The following is a 15,497-nucleotide window of genomic DNA, read 5'->3' as shown; positions in this document are numbered from 1 at the left end:
CTAATAGATGGAAGACATGACTGCACTGTTTTCAAACGTAGTACATCAATGTTAACACCACATGATGGGTGCTTACTTAGATGGATATGCCTACGTGTCACACAGGTGGCAAACTGTAACCATCAATGACCCCGTTGCCTTGATCGATCAAATCTCCATGCTTACCTCCCTCCCGCATCCACCTACCTACAAATTTTGTTTACTGGACCTGTGTTGCTGTTATATAAAAAAATGAGAAAATTACAATCATCATCATAAATAAATGATTTTTGGTCCATAAACCCAGCCATTGGCTAAGCTGGAAATTTAAAATAAATATATTCTTTGCAAAGTTAAGCAGCATCTATAACAGAGGCATTTTAAGCAATCTTAACCCAAAAAAAAAAAAAAAGGCCACTTTTTCTTTACAATCCCATTAAAATTGTGTTTCTGCATAAGAACACATAAAGCCGTTTTATATGGATCCAAATCATTCGTTAGCATGTAGCTGGGCAGCCTCTCCTCTGTCTGGCAGTGATTCTTCAGAGATCCTTTCCAGAGACCCTTTTAATTGGAAGATTCCAGGGGTTGGATTGGAGCTTTTCTGCATGCAGAGCATGCATTCTGCCACTGAGCTAGGGCAGAAAGCAATGTCACAACTTCCTGCTTTACAAAACGAGACAAAACAAGGGTGCACTCTAATCAGACTGGCAGTGACACACACAAAGGCACTGCTGAGATAGAATTCAAGGCATCAGTTTTCTTTCTTAGTGAAAGAAAATTGAGGGAGTAGACAAAGCTATTCTCCTCCTTCCCCCCCCCCCAAACACAATACCTGCATCCCCCCAAACACAATATATTTTTCAAATATTCATTCTATCCTCCCACTGTTGAACCTGGAACCATTAAAAATAGCTCCACACTTTTATTGAGGATGCTACTTGCTTTGCTGAAATCACAGTCTTCTGTAATGATTTGATACAGCCCATCGCTCTGTAAATTATGCCACCATCACTGCTGCTGTCTTGTAATAATCTTGCTTGAACTCCCCACCACCACCCCTTGTTCTGGTAAGCCAATGAAATACTGTTTTCTCAAGGCAATAATTTCTGCTGAAAAATAAAACTTCACTTTTGCTTCATTTCATTGCCTAATTCAGGCTCCTAAGATATTCCAAGAATGGAAATGTTCTCAGGAATCAATCTTTTCTCATTGGGGGGAAGGGAGTATTTCCCACCAGCATGTATATAAAACAAGAAATAAAATCCTTGAGGTGAGGTTGTCTGTGTTACACACAGATCATCACTTTCTACATCACAGATGGATAAAGGGGCTTCAGAAAATGGGAGGAATGAAACTGATGGCCACGATAATTTTCTTGCTTTGTCAAGTTTTATATTGGGGTATAGTTAGAGTTGTCAATCTCTCAATGCCAGGTGCAAGAGAGTGGCAACAGGATCCAGGTATCCTGCTGCCTGGTGTACTTCCAGAGGCATCCGGTGGGCCCCTGTGAGATACAGGAAGCTGGACTAGATAGCCTGCTCGGCCTGATCCAGCAAAGTTCATCTTATGTTCTTGAGTTAAAAGGTTGTACTTTAAAGAGAGTATGAGGAAGGCAGGACTTCACACGGTTCTGCGTGTGGCTGCACAAGCATATGCTAAAGATACTGAGCAAGAACAAACCAAACACTTTACATCCACCAGAGGCACGTGAAACATACCGCAGAACAGGTTGCACACACATGAAGCCTCGTCAGGATGCAGTTCAGATTTCTGTGTACAAGAACCTGGCACTATCACTTCAACCGCTTTACACAAATGGAAGGATAACTTAGGATAGAACCATCAACAACTTGGCAAAACTATTTGAGCGTGCAAAGCACTTCATACGTACCATTCTCTCGCGATACCTACGAACACACGAACTTATTATCCCCAAACTGCAGATGGGGATGCTGAGGGACAGTGGCTTGCCTACAGCCACCTAGTGAATTTGGGGCCTGCAGACTTACACTAGGATAGTCCTGATTTACAGCACAGACTCTTCACCATTACACCAACGATACAGCATAGGGCAAGGTAAGGAAGAGGGGGAAAAACATGACTGTTGCAAGAAAAATATCTTTCACACTTTATATGAAAATATTGCTCTTTCTGAATGCATATGTGGTATGTACCTTGATTATAATTGCAATTAGCAAACAGCCAAATGCTCAAAGGCTAGTAGTCCTGCAAACAAGAGATCAGGTTGAGAGAATAGTGGTTTATCTGAGGTCATCTACTGAGCCCATGGCAGAGTTGAGATATGGACCAAGGAACCCGGTCTCATCTTCCACTCTCAACATGCATGAACAAAGGTCCATCACAAGGCCAGCCCAAGTTTTCCCAATGCCTGAAGCAGCATGCCAAATGCTGCCCCCCTTTACCCAATGATGTGCCACCCTCTGCTTCTCTCATTCATCAACATTCTAGCTCAGCCTGATCTTCCCCTGTACATTTCTTCTTCCTCTTTGTCCCCCTCTTCCTTTTCCAATCCAGGGAGTGGAAAGAGGGGGAGAAGCAGTGGAGGCAAGCAGGCAAGATGGGCAATCTACCAATTCTGCTGCCTGAAAAAAGTGGTTGGTCTGTGGAATTCCTTGCCACAGGATGTGGTGATGGCATCTGGCCTGGACACCGAACTGGACAAGTTTCTGGAGGAAAGATCCATTGCGGGTTACAAGCCATGATGTGCATGTACAACCTCCTGATCTTAGAAATGGGCTATATCAGAATGCCAGATGCAAGGGAGGGCACCAGGATTAGGTCTCTTGTTATCTGGTGTGCTCCCTGGGGCATTTGGTGGGCCACTGTGAGATACAAGAAGCTGGACTAGATGGGCCTATGGCCTGATCCAATGGGGCTGTTCTTATGTTCTTATGAAGCAACTGCTTCAGTTGGCCTCATGGCTGGGTAGTACCTCGTGCAACAGTATGCTTTCCACAGGGGTCAACTAGACACCTCTGGGAGGCACTAGCAAGGCTTGGAGGCACTAGCATTCCATTGCTGTTGCTTCCTCCCCACTCCCACCAACAACTGATAATCAGAACAATACTGTCTCTGAATGTGAAGGCTCTACATAGGCATCGTGATCAACAACGACTGATTTACAGAAGGGTTGCGTCAGCCACAAACACAGATAATGGCTTGGTTAGTAAGCCAAACCAAAATCTTCAACTCCCCCCCCCCAGTATAGCAAAAAGTTGCTAACATCATAGCCCAATCCTAACCAGGCTTATTCAGACGTAAGAGCTATTGCTTTCAGTGGGACCAAGTAAGTCAGCAGTCCTAAGCGCACACACTCAGGACTGCACAGAACATTTACAGCTAGGTTTTAAATGAGTCTCAGTAGGACCTCTTATAGCTACTTTTTGAATTTCCTTGCCTAAGCCTTTGAGATGGGGGTGGGCTGAAGCAGACGAAGAATTGCATGGCCTGGCTTTTGACGGCAACAGTTTGGCCAGTTTTCATCTGTTTTAAATCGGCTATTTTATGTACTTGACTCCAGCTTACAACTTCTGGCCCCAAGGCCAAAAATTTATAGATCAAAGTGATTTGTAACACAGAGAGAACTTGAAATGACTGAGCGGCAACTGAAGCAAAGAATTCCATAACCACACTTCTGCTGACCTACTTCTACTGATTATTATTATTCATTATTTATTAATTGTTTTTGCTTATGTCAGTTTTCTGTCCTGCTTTATCACAAGGCCTCCGAATGAACAAGAGAATTCCTTCTCTCTTCTACAGAACCAGAACACAGAAAGTGCTACACATTTATTCCTTTGAAGTCTAAATAAAAAGAGCTTTTTCCTACCTGAACTTTGCCTTTTCGTGCACCCAGACATATTCCGGATCTTTTAAGCTCAACCTCGCCAGGTCCTTCACGGATTTTGTTTGCGTTGCTGAGAAAAGGAGCGTCTGTCGTTTCTTGGGAAGGTTTTCTATTATTGCATTCATCGTATCAGCAAAGCCCATGTCCAAAATTCTGTCGGCCTCATCAAGTACTGGAATGAGAAAAGCTGGCTGGAGGGAATTGGATTTTTTTTTTAAGCTTCTAACCTTCAGACAGAAAGCGAGACTAATTTCCACACTGATACCAGGGCTTATCCACATGCAGCGCAAAATTCACACAAGAAGAAGGAACTCACGTGTGTGACCCCACACATTCTTCACTTCACTCTCAACATCTGAAAGTCCAGGAACAGGTTTGAAAGATTTCCCTACTGAAGTTTGGCAGGTGTTCACCAGAGTCAGGGCTTCCGCTATCTTGACTGCAGAACTTCCCAATAAGGGAAAGGCACCAAACTGTTACTTCAAACATTTAAAAAGGGGGCCACCACTGCTTTTCAACAGGTTGTTACAGATCCAACTGGTACAGCTGAGGAGGCTTTATTGAACTGACACAGGGCCCAATCTAACGCAGCCCGCACTGGAACGCGGTTTTACAAATGTGCCGTAAGGCACGTCTGCGACAGTCTGTGCCAGACCAGCGCTGCGGCTGACTCAGGGCAAGCCCACACTGATCCAACGTCAAGTGGAGCACGGAGGACCACCGCATGGAGCTGGGGGAGTGGCGGGGGAAGGAGCAAGGTGAGAGGAAGCAGAGATGGCGGCAGACCCTCCCAGCCCAGGGGACCCAACAAAGGTCTCTTTGAATATGAGCCTGCTCAATAGCAGGCACAGCTCCTAGGAGACCCATCAGGTCACCTGGGGACTACATGGGGTAAGGGAGTGTAAGCTTCCTTAACGCAAATAGCCCTGGCATTGCTTCCCAGCCCCATAGGAAACAGCTGTAGCCATTTTGGTACTGCTGCAGCCCTAGGTGCTGGATTGGGCTGCCCGTGTTTTTGATCCAACTTTTGCTTCCTTAACTGGTTTCAGACTTATTTTATTTTTAAGATTTGATATCCCAGACTTCAGCTGGAATTGGAGTTCTCTGGACAGCTTACAATAAAAATCATCAAAGTACAACAGAACACTTAAAAAAAAAAAAAGGCAATAGGCTGACAATAAAGGAGATAGCTGCTAACACAAAAAATATTAAAAGACCTGGATTTAAAAAAAGTTAAGTCTTGGTTCAATATCAAAATAAAAGCAAGATATCCAGAGAAAGGAAAGAGTTCCCCAAGAGGGGTACCAGCATAAAAAAAAAACCCTTCCACAGTTGCCACCGACCTCACTTCAGAAGGCCAGGACACCCAACTATTTTGCAGCACCAAGCCTTGCAAGAGTAAACTGCATTTCATTCTCTAGCCCTTTTCAAGTACAGCTTTTGCATTGTATTCTCCCTAGCAAGCCCACCTCCACTGTCACTAAATTTATCCTTGTGTCATACTTCATCCTGATCTGTGACAAACAAGAGAGTAATGAAACACACTGAGTATATCTGCAATCCCCAAGTGTAGTACACCAGATCTGTGCATGCAACACAATTGTATCTTGCCTCTGTGCTTCAACAACTTTCCCTTTTCACCTTAAAGAAATGTAAACAAGAACATGACTTTGTTTGTTTGTCAAGGGAGCTGCTAGAATGGAACAGAACTAGCTGATGAGAACAGATGTTTCAGCCTTCACTTCTGATCCAGAAAATAGTCCCTGCATATTCTAAAGCAGGGGTGGCCAACCCGCAGTATGCCATGCCCCACTTTTTATATACAGAATCTTGAACGTGTCACACCAACTTATTTCGGTCCTCTCTGGACCTGCTCAGGTTGTTTTGTCAGCCCATGTCATCTGCCAAGTCTCTGCTCAGTTATTTTCACCCCATTCTGGGCCTTGTCACTCCCTTTCTGGGCTTCATGCTGGGAGAAGTGCCAAGTGCTTATGGCCATGGAGACCTGTGTTGGCCAGTGTGGCCATGACAGGTGACTTTGCATGCGCCACTTAGGAAGTGTCTGTGTGCCACTAGCGGTATGCATGCTGCCGGGTAGCCACCCCAGTTCTAAAGGATGTATGTATGGAATTCCCCCCCCCCAACACTGAAAAGTAGGAGCCCTTTATTGCACAAAGCTCCATATGTGCCTCAGAGTTTTTATGGAGTTTGAGGTAAGAGCAATGGCTTTCAATGAAGACCATTTCTGAAGGGCACAGAATTCACCTTAAGTGTACCCAGAAGAACATTTCAATAAACATTTTACTTACTCAACATTTGTAGATCAGAGGCATGGAAGTAAGACGTTTCATCCATGTGCTGCAAAAGCCGACCAGGAGTAGAGATAAGTATATTTATATTGTGTATTCTGCTTGATTCTTGTTCCAAGTCCTGAAATAGCAGGCCGAATTTAGGATTCAAAATGCATGCCTGTCAAACAAGGAGCTATCCTAGAAAAAGCAACAGGTGCAGCAGCTCACATCACAGGTCTTAGAATTATCCCCATGCAATAGCAAACAGCTTGCTTTAGAAATACGAGTCTCTGGTGGTGGTAGAGAAAAACTCACTAGATCTACACAACATACCACTGAACATGGAAAACTTTAGCCTAGTCCGGGAATTTGCAGCAGATACTACTTCACTGTTTGTTCACATGCACTGAACTTCAGTGGGATTCCCCCTTCTGATGGAGGCTCAGCAAAGTCAATAGAGCAGAGGTTCCAAATATTCTTGGTTCACAGAGCCCTTAGTGTCTTAGGGCGCAATCCTAACCCACTTTCCAGCACTGACATAAGGGCAATGCAGCTCCGAGGTAAGGGAACATACATTCCCTTACCTTGAGGAGGCCTCCATGACTGCCCCCCAACTGCAGGACGCAGCACACGTTCCATTGGCACAGCTATGCCAGTGCTGGAAAGCTGGTTAGGATTTGGGCCTTAGTAATTTTTTCACAGTGCACCTAAGCCAAAAGAAATACCTAACACCTGTGTTTCCCTCAAAAATTTAGAATACCCTGTGACATCCCTGTGAGTTCATTGCCGTATCCCGTAGTTTGGGAACCACAGCCAAAGAACCTTTATATTGCTATAAGCACAATCCAAAACCTCTGGTCATGAAGAGCAAAGATTTTTGCATTACAGCATTGCTATTTTCTGAGTGAAGCAATTTTCTCTTCATAAAGATGTGAGCCTTTGATTATGGAAGTGCCTAGAACTTTTTAGAACACTGTTTGTGGGTCATGACCCACTCGGTGGGTCACAACCCAATCTCCGGTGGGACATGATAAGCTGACAGCCACCATCTTGGGAAATGGCAAACGAGGTGGACAGCACCATCTTGGAAGCTCACAAACCTGGGCAGCACCTTTTTGAAAGTTTCCAGTCAGCCAAAAGAAGCCTCAGGACCGAAAGCTGCCGGCGTGAGTGAATTAAGCATGTTGGTGATCTGTAGGAGTACATGAAATGCTAATAAAATGCCATGAGATACTCTCCCTTTAATACAGTCAACACTTGGGTCTCCACTATATGGTGTTGAATATATTAAAGGAAGATTCACTCCCTACTTGATGACTTCACTTCCAGCTCTGGCATCACAATGAAGGCACTTCCAGTTTGATGACATCACTCCCGGCCATGACATTACTTCCAGTGGGTCCCAGACAGATTATCAATCTTAAAAGTGGGTCCCATGCTAAATAGTTTGAGAACCACTGTTCTGTAAGATGGGGTTGGTAGTTAATGGTCAGAATAGTATTTCTGACCATGATTTGGGGGGAAAAGTCTATGCCTAGCTGTGCACAAATTAGCAAAACGATAAAAACAACACCCTATCTATTGTATTGGATCTATAATGCCTAACCTCCATCACTGTCTTGGGATGAGAAAAGGGAGAATAAAAACAGTTCTACCATCAAAGATGCTCTAGCTATAGAAACTGGTGATTTGGGTAATTATGAGCCCAAAGTGCCAAGAACTTTCAAGCCCTATTGAAATGCTCTTACACAAGCTCCATTCACAGATCAGGCAGCTTGCAGAGGAGAGTTTTTCAATGGATCCATGTGCATAACATATTTTTATTGATGACTTTTGTCATAAAAACACATCTCAGTACAATTTCCAAACCACTGTCCTAACAGTACTTCAGTTAGGACAAGTCTAGCTGTCCTCTCCAAGAGAGAACTTTCTGCCTAAGTAACCATACAGGTGGCAGAACAAAAAAGCAGGATGACAGGATAGGAAACAAAGGGGAAATGCCACAAAAGCAACGGATGCAGACACTTGGAGAAGCACTTTTTTGAGACAAAGCCCACTGAAATATTAATATTGCCCTGCAAAAAAGGAATACTCGTTAAGAAAACAAGGGGTCAAACCTTTCCACCAATGATAAGACCAGCTGAAAAGTCGTGATTCTTCCCCACTTTCCGCAGAACCTCAAACGTCTGATATGCCAGCTCTCTGGTAGGCGATATTATCAGAACTCCGAGCCCATCCGTGGAAGACCATTGCAGGCGATATAAGATTTCGAGAGCCTGAACAGTTACAAAACTCTAATTAGGAACCCTGAGATTTTTTTGTTTTTTTGTTAATTAAAATAAAACGATATTTTCCCCCACAGTGTTTCTACAGGAACACCCAAAATCCACATTACAACGATGAAGATGGCAATCTTACTTTACTCTGTTGCCAAAGGCCTCTACAATATGTTGCTTTTTCGAAGGTTGAGGCCTCCGTGGCAGAACGTTGCATGGACACATTCTGGTTTTATGTCCATAAAAACATAGTAACTATTAGCTTACAACATGATCACCAGTGAGGAGATATATTACTTACCGGTACAAGGAAAGCCAGTGTTTTTCCTGATCCTGTTTTGGCAGCTCCCAGCACATCTTTACCTTGCAATGCCAAACCTATAGTCTGCCTCTGGATTTCAGTCACCATCCGATACTGAGCTTCCTGTAAGCCTGGCATATGAAAGAGCAAAAAAAGCCTAGTTTATATGCTTGGAAACGTCCACCTAGTCACATGCAGCAAATTGGGAATCATTTAAAGGCAACTAGTCAGGCAAAATTCTGCAAACTGAAAGAGAATCAAGATGGCCGTGGTTATTGTTTTAGGATTTCAATCTATCACAAATGACTGAATGTCACCTACAGCTCAGTCCTATATATCTGAGTAAGGAACTCCCACTATGTTCATTGGGACTTACTTTTGGGTACATGTGTACTGAGTTTCAGCCTTAGGCTAATAAACAGCTTGCTTGGCATATGAATTAGGGGAGTTATTAATTGCCTGCACATCACAGGGGACAACAGGCAGGGGGGCAGTAGAAAGAAAACAGCCTCATTATGGCCACTGACCATTATTCCCTAGGCTGGCAGTTCCCAAACTTACCAAAATCACAACTCTCTTTTTCCACGGTGTCCTCTTCCCAGGAGCTACCATCTTAGATGTCACACAACCCCTTTGGAGCCATGATTGGGAAGCACTGCCCTATGCTTTTGAGCAGCTTGATCAGGGCCAGCCTGATATAATAATTATATTTTGGATATGGCAAAAATAAAGTTTATGACAAATAATAAAGTAGACAAAATTCATCAGGGTCTTAAAGTTTTGTGCTAGCTCCTAGATACCAAGCAAATTTGTTAACTCCAAGCTTACTATTATTTTATAAAGTTATGCTAAAAGGTGGTAATTTACCACAAAGCTAAATAATGACACTTAAGTATTATTAACAGTATTTATATACCGCTTTTCAACTAAAAGTTCACAAAGCGGTTTACAAAGTATCGTGTTTACCGTTCAGTGTTTTCTTGGACAACGGGAAATCTGAAAACCTTACAATTTCTTTTGCATTTATCTGAAAACAAGCAAAGGAAAAAAGTTTATTAAGTGTTAAAAACATCAAGCAAAATCTGAAAGAAATCAGTTTTCTGTCATTTTATCTGCTATCTCTCTGACGCCAAACTTTGATATTATCTGTTGTCTTTATTGTATTTTAATGTTTCATGCTGCAAGCCACCTTAAACATTTTACCAAAAAGGCAAGATATCAATACCTCAAATAAATAACTCAAAATACACTTGGTGTGGAACATTGATGATCAGGGTGAAGAATGAAAAACCCCACCCTCACATAATGAATAACGTAGAGAATAGGCCAGCAATGCACTAGGTGAACTCCATAAAGAAGTGGCTCTTGGGTGCCCAGGGACAACCGTGAGACCAGGGGACAAGTGAGCTGGGTAATGTTACATGGTTATAAGCCAGTAATGTTAGAGCCTCTCCAATTTACCAGAAGACCTTTTAACTCAATTCTCTGCAGAATGTCTGAATCATGTAGAACTGGCTGACATGAGAGAAGTTTTGTCTTGCTCTCAAATCTCATCTACACATTACACAGGGCAAGGTGCTGAAATTGAGGTGGCACGCCTCTGGACTATTCACTTCAGTCTTCAGGCAAAAAGTCATGTTTTCATATCCTTTCCCATGCCAAAACAAAACCATCCTGCATGGGGTAAACCAGCATATCCAAGAAAGGTTTGCACTAAACCTTGCCTTCAATGTGCTCGTTTACTACCAGATGACAAGTTTTTGTTTTGCATGGGAAAGCATCCTGAAATATGTTCCTTGAAGTGGACCAGTCCTGAATGTTGTTCACTCCTTCATCGGGGAGCTAGGATGGTGTATAGACAGTGGTTTGAGACCTGGAAGATCCAGGTTCAAATCCCCACTCAGTCAAGAAGCTTCCTGGGTAACCTTGGACCAGTCACTGTCTCTCCGCCTCTCCTACTTCACTGGGTTGTTGTGAGGACAAAAGGAGGGAAGGAACCATGCTCACCACCATGAGATCCTTGGAGGAAGGGCAGTACACAAAAGTGAAAAATAAATGATGTGTAAAGTGGGACATGAGAAAGATATAACTGGAGTTTCCTTGAATAGACTCAAACTTCCTCAAGCACTTCTAATTTTAGGGCTTTTATGAAATAAAAGAAATTGGTTCAGGGCTGCATATTCTTTATAAACCAGAAATGCCACATAAGAGAAAGATTTGGAACCTTGGCTCACATACTTAAAAACAGGTTTTTAAGCCTAACAACAGGTGCAACACTTAAAAAACACTAGGCCTAACACATGTACAGGGTTTAGCGGGGAATACAGGAGGCCTCTTCTCGCTTTGCTCCTATAGACCATCTGTTTCCATTTTTCTGGGCATGATACATACATCTCATTTCAGTTAATCAACACCATCAAAAGGTGAATATTTGCAACACATCTCAGTATACACACACACAGTAATCACATCCAATACTTGCAGTTCCCCAGGAAGTCCTGAGATGAGAGTGTGCACATGTGCACTTCTTAATGATGAAATAATGCCATCTCAACATATTTCAACCCTTTTTTTCAAATCAGACATCTAATTTTCATCAGAAGACTATCTGACTGCAGAGATAAGAAGTGATAACAAATCTGCCCTGCTTGGAAGTCTTAAAGCTCACAGATACACCACATCTTCTTAACAAATTTGACTAATCATATCCACTCCAAGTCCCAAAATAAAAAATTAAAAGGAGTAACTGTTTTTGGTACTCTGCAATTTGTCATAGCATTACATATGCTACCAATGCTGAAACCCTATTACGTAAAAATTATATACGATGCATGAAGTTAATGTTATGGAGAGGTCAAGAATATCACGTCTCTGAGGGAAGAGAATTTTACAAATATTAAATAAAAATGAAAAAATGTATCTGAATGCTCAGACAAGTGGAAGTTAAGATGATGCAGTGGGTTTTGGAATAGTAGCAGCATAAAACAATTCTAAACAATACATTCTGCTTTGAGTATTTCAGCAGCCGTATGGATTGAAGTTGAAAGTCACATTTACATCAGCTGAGCCTTCCATGAAGAAAGATATGATCTGCTCAAGACAAGTTCTTCATCAATGATTAAAAACTCTGAAAATCTCATTCCATTAGTCAAATTTGCTATGAAGTTAAATCTTTGAGCTTTACAGCTTCTAAGTGAGGCAGGTTAAAAATGCAAATGTCTGCTATCTTAGAACCAGAATATGGGCCAGGGGCAGGGAGAATCAGACAGACAGAAACAGCTATACACTGCAATTATAAACCTCTAGAATACCAAGGGTACAACTACACTGCAGTCTTGCATTGGTTTTAAAGCACTTCCCCAAAGAATGCTGGAAATTGTAGTTTAATGAAATGTTGTTCATTATTTGTCAGAGATCTCTTGTCAACTTTACTGTTTCCCTGAAAAGAGAAACTATTTAGTATAAATTTGTAGTGTAGATATGCTCAAAGTGTAGGTGTACTCAGCTCCTTTTTACTCCTTGATTGCTGTCCCAGGAGTTAATTGTATTGCCCATCTCAAGGACTCAAAACAAGCTTCTTTCTGATCTTAGATCTATCCCATCTTTCACAGTCAAAATGGCTTACACAGAATAAAAACTGAACAATATGCAGTAATAAATAAGTGAATTCTAACAGAAGTAATCAAATGAACATGAGCTAAAGAAAAAGAGGCACACAAAATCATAATTAGGAGCAGTATGCTAAAACAGCTTGCAAAAATAACAGTGTATTCACTTTCTGTTTATAAGCAAACAGCCACAGGGCCAGGAAGGCCTTTCTTGGCTACCCCAAATTTTCAGTGCCACAAGTGAAAGGATCCTCTCTTCAGTTCCATCTGCCATGTATCTGATGACAGATAGAGACAAAGCATTGCTTTAGAAGTAGAGCCTCATTCTTGGGAACTATAGTACATTGTAAAGCTTCTCACAAGGAGCTGTGTTGCTAGATGGAGGGAGAATAAAGAGAAGATCAGGCAAGATACAGAAAAAGGGAGAGAGATCTGAAAGGAAAACTGAGACAAGCAAAAGAGAGAAAGCTCGAGTCAGAATCCCATGCTTTGATGTACATATCACAAGTCAAATCCAAATGGGACTCGTCTCCCATTACTTTCCAACACAGACATGCCTTTCACTTAGGAATTGTACACTTAGGAATTTTATTTGTGCACAATGTATGTACATACCTATATATACAGAGCGGGGGGGGGGGGAACGTAAGCCAAAGAGTATTCCTACAGGCCCACTGGATGCATAACATACGTGCTTAGGGCTCCACATGAACTGACTCCAAGATTCTAGTTCTCAACATTTTGCACATTTGTACAGCACTCAGTTTTGTCATGAAGAACGACTGAAAGCTTTGTATCTGTGGACCATTCTACATTTTTAACAATTTAGTGACAGCCATATGCCATCACATGACCAATCTCAGAAAGGTAGATAAATTGCAGCATTACCCTGCACATGCCCAATCTTGTCTGATCTCAGAAGCTAAGCAGTGTCAGGCCTGGTTAGTACTTGGATGGGAGACCGCCCGGAAATACCAGGTGCTGTAGGCTTATACCATAGTCTTTCAAGACTGAAGGTTGCCAACCATTTTTCAATCTTAGTTGAAAAGCAGTATATAAATACTGTTAATAATAATCTAAGCACAATTAGAACTACATGCCACTGTGCCCAGTGATGCTCTCTCCGAGGTAAGTGTGCACAGGGCTGCACTCATCATCTGCTACAACACAAGCAACAAGGAGTCCTCCACAGCATCTTTAGCACTTACGTATTTATTTTGTCATGAGCTTTGGTGGGCCAGCAATCACTTAGGGCCCAATCCTATCCAACTTTCCAGCACTTTTGCATTGGTGCAGCCAATGCAATCCAATACCTACTTCTGAACGTATGAAGGGACCCACTTCTCAGTGGCGTAGCTAGATGGGGTGCAAAGCACTAAGTTTTGCAGGGACCGTCATCGCAGTACAGTGGCATCAAAGAAGTAAACTCCATTAGAGTCAATGGGGCTTAATCCCAGGAAAGTACGGATAGGATTGCAGCCTCAGAGCTGAAGCCTAGGCATGTCTACTCAGAAGTAAACCCCATTAGAGTCAATGGGGCTTACTCCCAGGAAAGTGTGGCCAGGGTCGTAGCCACAGGGGTCCGCCGGCTCCTCCACCCTGCCGCCGCCGCCGCCGCCGCCCTTACCTGCGAGTAGCGCTGCTCCAGCCGGGCGATGCCCTCCTTCTCCAGCTCCCAGGCGGGGCGCTTGCTCTGCCGGCGCTGGAGCCGCAGCCTGGTCTTGCGCTTGGCGTCCTTCTTCTTCCACCGCTCGAAGCTGCGCACCGGGTCCGGGAGCGAGCCCGGGAGCTGCGCTGCGCTCTTGCCCATGCCGTCCGTGCCCAGGCGTGGGGCTGGCAGGCAGGCAGGCAGGCACGCTTCGCTCCGCTTCCAGGCGCGACTGCAGCGGCAGCAGGAGGAGGAGCCGGGCGCACGGAAAGAGCATCACCCGCCAGCCCGCCCCGCCTGGACCACACAGTTCCTCCCACTGCGAGGAAGACGAGCCCGGGCAGCGGCTGACCCTGGGGGAGGCCTGGGCATGGGGCTCTCGCAGACCCGCAGCGCTCCGCGGGACACTGTCCTGTGCTGAAGGCCCTGGCTGCCTCCCACCACAACGTGTATCTCTTAAGATCTCTCTGATTAATGTCAGTGAATTTCTTTACCCAGCCTGTAATTAGTCTGTGGAACCCCTTGCCACAGGAAGCAGCGATGGCATCTCGCCTGGATGCCTTTAAGAGGGCACTGGACAAGTTTCTGGAGAAAAAGTCCATCATGGGTTACAACTCATGATGGGTATGTGCAAGCTGCTGATTTTAGAAGTAGGCTACAGCAGAATGCCAAGTGCAGGGGCGGGCACTAGGACGCAGGTTGTGTCTTGTGGTCTTGTGTGTTCCCTGAAGCATTTGGGGGGCTGCTGTGAGATACAGGAAGCTGCACTGGATGGGCCTTTGGCCTGATCCAGCAGGGTTCTTCTTATGAACTATGTAGAGTGCATTTTAATCTTCTATTTTGCACTTATCAGTTGCCTTATGCCAGCAGTTCCCAAACTTCTTAGCACCAGCACCCAGTTTTTGAATTAACACTCTATTGGGGACCCACCTAAGTTTACCATCCTTTTAAAAAAGGAGATCTAGAACAAAACAATATTTATTTATAAGTAATAAGAACCAGAAAAAGGCAGATTTTTCTGGCTTAATAAGAACCAGAAAAGGGCAGATTTTTATCTCCCTATATTTACACACAACTGCACACTGTAGGAGCTGAGCTCTTTGCAGGGTAATTAGCAGTTACAGTATCTGATTTTTGGATAGCCTCAGAGCTTGAGGCTACCTCACTCAGGGCCCAATAGTATCCATTTTTCCAGTGCTGGTGCATTTGTGCCTCTGAGGTGTGTGCTGCGTCTTGTGGTGGAGGGGTAGTCACTGGTGCATTCTCAAGGTATGGGAACATGTGATCCTTTACCATGGAGCAGCTTTGTGGCTACACCAGAGTTGGAAAGTTGGATAGGATTCTGACCTTACCTGGGAGTAAGCCCCACTAGCTACAATATGGCTATGAAGAAGCATTGGCTATGAATAGGATTGGGCTCTGAAGCAATTAGTTATCTGATCTCTCCATCATCCATCAGCAACCCACCAAAAATCAGGTCGCAACCAACCAGTGAGTCCTGACCCACAGTTTGGGAACCACTG

General features: G+C 43.7%; 1 protein-coding gene across 1 annotated transcript in view; it reads right to left on the bottom strand.

The window, feature by feature from the left end:
• Positions 1–14,170, bottom strand: part of DDX10 (DEAD-box helicase 10) — a 211,051-nt gene extending 196,881 nt beyond the window's left edge. Inside the window, exons 1-6 of the mRNA XM_066620001.1 lie at positions 13,954–14,170; positions 9,685–9,745; positions 8,719–8,849; positions 8,259–8,417; positions 6,160–6,280; positions 3,833–4,022 (exon numbers count right to left, since the gene is read on the bottom strand). Of these exons, the coding sequence (XP_066476098.1) occupies positions 3,833–4,022; positions 6,160–6,280; positions 8,259–8,417; positions 8,719–8,849; positions 9,685–9,745; positions 13,954–14,136 (845 nt within the window). The 5' untranslated portion in view covers positions 14,137–14,170. The remainder of the gene's footprint in view (positions 1–3,832; positions 4,023–6,159; positions 6,281–8,258; positions 8,418–8,718; positions 8,850–9,684; positions 9,746–13,953) is intronic.
• Positions 14,171–15,497: the final 1,327 nt, after the last annotated feature.

This window comes from Tiliqua scincoides, chromosome 3 (genome assembly GCF_035046505.1).
Source record: "Tiliqua scincoides isolate rTilSci1 chromosome 3, rTilSci1.hap2, whole genome shotgun sequence".
NCBI classification, from domain to species: domain Eukaryota; kingdom Metazoa; phylum Chordata; class Lepidosauria; order Squamata; family Scincidae; genus Tiliqua; species Tiliqua scincoides.
This window is presented reverse-complemented; position numbering and strand designations above follow the sequence as displayed.